General features: G+C 35.9%; 1 protein-coding gene across 1 annotated transcript; it reads right to left on the minus strand.

Moving 5' to 3' along the window:
- Window positions 1–1,203: 1,203 nt before the first annotated feature.
- On the minus strand, window positions 1,204–3,371 carry LOC110444514 (arrestin domain-containing protein 4-like). The gene has a single exon (XM_021488885.1). It carries the CDS (start codon window positions 3,296–3,298, stop codon window positions 2,378–2,380), a length of 921 nt encoding a protein of 306 aa, XP_021344560.1. The 5' UTR covers window positions 3,299–3,371; the 3' UTR covers window positions 1,204–2,377.
- Window positions 3,372–3,377: the final 6 nt, after the last annotated feature.

Raw genomic sequence — 3,377 nt, forward strand, 5'->3', positions numbered from 1 at the left:
GTACAGGTTAGGGGGTCCTGAAGGTTATAGCCTGTGTCGTGTACACGTGAGGGGGTCCTGAAGGTTATGGCCTGTGTCGTGTAAAGGTTTTAAATAACAAATTGGAGGTTATTGTATAATGGACAATCTAGTGACCCTACAGACAGTTTTACATAAACTGAACATTATACATTGTACACAATGCCATAGCATTCAGATACCGGGGAGTACTTCATGGTCTACTATCATTGAGATTTTATTAACTAGTATATATTATACTATCTGGAGGACTATACTAGTGCAAGTTCTACTACCCTTGATCGTCCTATGATAAGGAACTTTTTTCATTATGAGTCATGCCTCAAGTTTAATTTGTAAACAACAATTAACTGGCCAACACCCACTTTTACCTACCTAACATGTACCAATTTACAGGTGAAGTTTTCTTTACCCATTAGCATTGTAATGTATATAGCTGGATGTCTGATGTGTAGTAAAGGGGACATGCTACCACACACATTATATCAATGATTTGTGTTAGCGTTATTTCCCTTAAAAAATCATGAATAAATATGTTGTGTTACTCAAACAACTGTAAAGTTAAAATCAGATTGCTGTTTATAACAGATGTTTGATCCATTTCTTACTTAAAAAATCTTTTTGATAGGAGTTACATTATATTTCATTAAGTTTTATAAAAGATGTTTCACCTATTTCTTACTTTAGAAATCTTTTTTTTTTGTAGGAGATCTATTTCAGTAAGGTAGCATGCACTCTTAAGTTGATAGATGGAGACAAAAAATGCCTGTTCTACTGTAGTTAATTACACAAATCATGGTAATGTGACTGGAAATATTTTAATGATATAACAACTATATATTATGTACATTTCATGTAATTGACAAAAACAAAATGCTGCATCATGTCCCGTGAGAATAATAAAGACAGTGTAATTATCCTGGGATATACATATAGTGATGTTACTTAACTCATTCACCCCTGAAATCACACGGTTGGAATAATTCATTAAGCAATTTCAGGGGTGAATGAGTTAAAATGTAGACACAATTTGTACTGATAGACATTTGTAGATATGATACATTGAACAGAACCACATTGGAATAAATACATGTATAAATATATATATACAAAAACTGCAAAAAGAAATTGCATTTATAGGGCTATGATTGCATTGGGATCTGTTTCATTTTGATGGTTAATTTTCCTCCTGTCCCGCATAATGTTAGACCCTAAGTAAAGAAGCAAACTTTAAGGTGAAATTTGGCTTTTTGAGGGTTATGATGTTTCTATAGGTATTTGTATGTGAATTAAAGGTACTGCAGATTAATTTAGATTATCATTAGTTTAAGTGGAAACATCCATTTAAAAAAATAAATAAATCTTTAAACCATTATCTAATGAGCAAAAACGTAATACCATAAGACATATGACTACTTGTTTAGATCTAGAGCAATGGACCCTTGGGCTCCCAACATTAAGAAAAAATTACCTTGAGCGGAGTAAAACATGCCTCATACCTCCTTTACTAAAATAAATCCTTCATTAAATATATATACATGTAAACTTAAAGCATTGAAGGCAGAAAAGGCATTTTAGTGATATTTGATCCATTAGGACGTCTTCCAAAAACCGAATTTATTTACACATGAGTGATTGATATATCAATATTTATGAATAGTGAAAACTATTGTTTTTAGTTACAGCATATTTTAATGTATTCATAGTAAAATCTATCACACAAAAATAAGTTATCTAAGCTTTTAAGCTCTACCTTGGCAATTCATGACAATTTATATAAGAAATTCAGCAAAAATCATTTTAACATCTACACTATCAACTATGAGATATTAGCACTTATATGACTTTTATTGGCAATAAGAACTTTTGTTTCCCACGCCCATAACTGCCCCCAGTGTTGTAGTCAAGTCTACTTTATATTGTTCCATATTGCAAGAACGTCACATTTTATTTTATTGTAAATACAGCCAGGCTGCTCACATTGGCAGCCCTATCCTGGGTCAGGACTGGGGAATAGTCTAGAAACAACTGCACAGAGATATTTGTTCAACTTTTAATTTATCATTGACTATAATGCTAAAAGTCTTCTCCTTGAAATGTATATATCACAACATAGCTTTGTAATTATATACTCTTTGTTTTTCTATCTAAATCTAAACCAGTCACACATTCTCATATAAACATGCTTTTCCAATCAAAAACTTGAGTTTTCATAGTCTTAACACAAATGGTCATCTTTCTGAAAAAAAGGTTTGTATACTGTATTATATACCTTTGCACAGTTCATTGTAATGAAAAGATGCAACCCTTTTCACTACTATCTGTAATCCATTGTGGAACATTAGATAGAATCCCAGTATCATAGTTTTGTGTTTTCAATAACCTCTGGCAGCTCATCCAGTGTAGGTTGGAAGTTTTCAATGTTTTTATGTGTAATCTTTTTGTCATGATCCTGAAACAATGGGTTTGTAACCTTAGAATCTTCTGGGCGAAGTTCTGGCACATTCTCGTGATACCAGTCCCCGTCATGGCCGTAATCCGGGGCCGGGTCACGTGCTGGGCCCATTTGGAGCTCCTTCGAGCTCAACGTCCACTGACGGTTCATGATGCTGTTTTTATTACGTGACACAATTTCATGTCCTTCTTGCATGGATCCGACCATAAATGGAAATTCTATTTTCATTTCTTTCCCACCTGCGATTTCTATCCTGAACTGTAGAGTATAGGAGACTTCAATGATATCACAATACTCGAGTCTCGTTTCAGGGATATAGGGAGGGATAGACAGACGCACATTTTGCCATCGACGTCCGTCACCACGTAATAGTTCATACTCGTCCCGTCGCTTATTGACAATTTGACGGAAGGGTATAGCACGGTTTTGAGCGTGGTAGAGGGTATTCATGATAATTGAGGTCTGCATCGCAGTAATCCTGGCAGGAGATCTGTTTGCTACCTCAGCGTTTATGAACAGGTCCTCCCCCTGGGTTCCTCCTACCCGGTTTATACTGGCTGAGAGCTTGACTTTCCCACTTGACAGCTTTTTCCATATGCGTTTTTCCAATTTTGCGGAAGCACCATGTCTGAATCGCTCGGGGAGGGGCAGACTGCGGAGGATGAGAAAGGGTTCACTGATGAGTGAGGTGTCACCAGGGCGATCACCATAAGCACTAGCCTTGAACACATACGTAACACTCCCAAACTTACCAATAAAAGAAGAAGGCAGATTGTCAGGTAGTCTGTACTCAAAGTCAAATTGATGGTTGCCTTTTTCTAGCATAATAGGCTCTTTTCCTTGGCTTTCTTCCACAACGTGACTGGCATTGATGTATTCTTCGTTAGCCTTGAACGCCCCATTT

The sequence above is a fragment of the Mizuhopecten yessoensis genome, unplaced genomic scaffold (genome assembly GCF_002113885.1).
Source record: "Mizuhopecten yessoensis strain PY_sf001 unplaced genomic scaffold, ASM211388v2 hete_36135838, whole genome shotgun sequence".
Taxonomy (NCBI): Eukaryota; Metazoa; Mollusca; class Bivalvia; order Pectinida; family Pectinidae; genus Mizuhopecten; species Mizuhopecten yessoensis.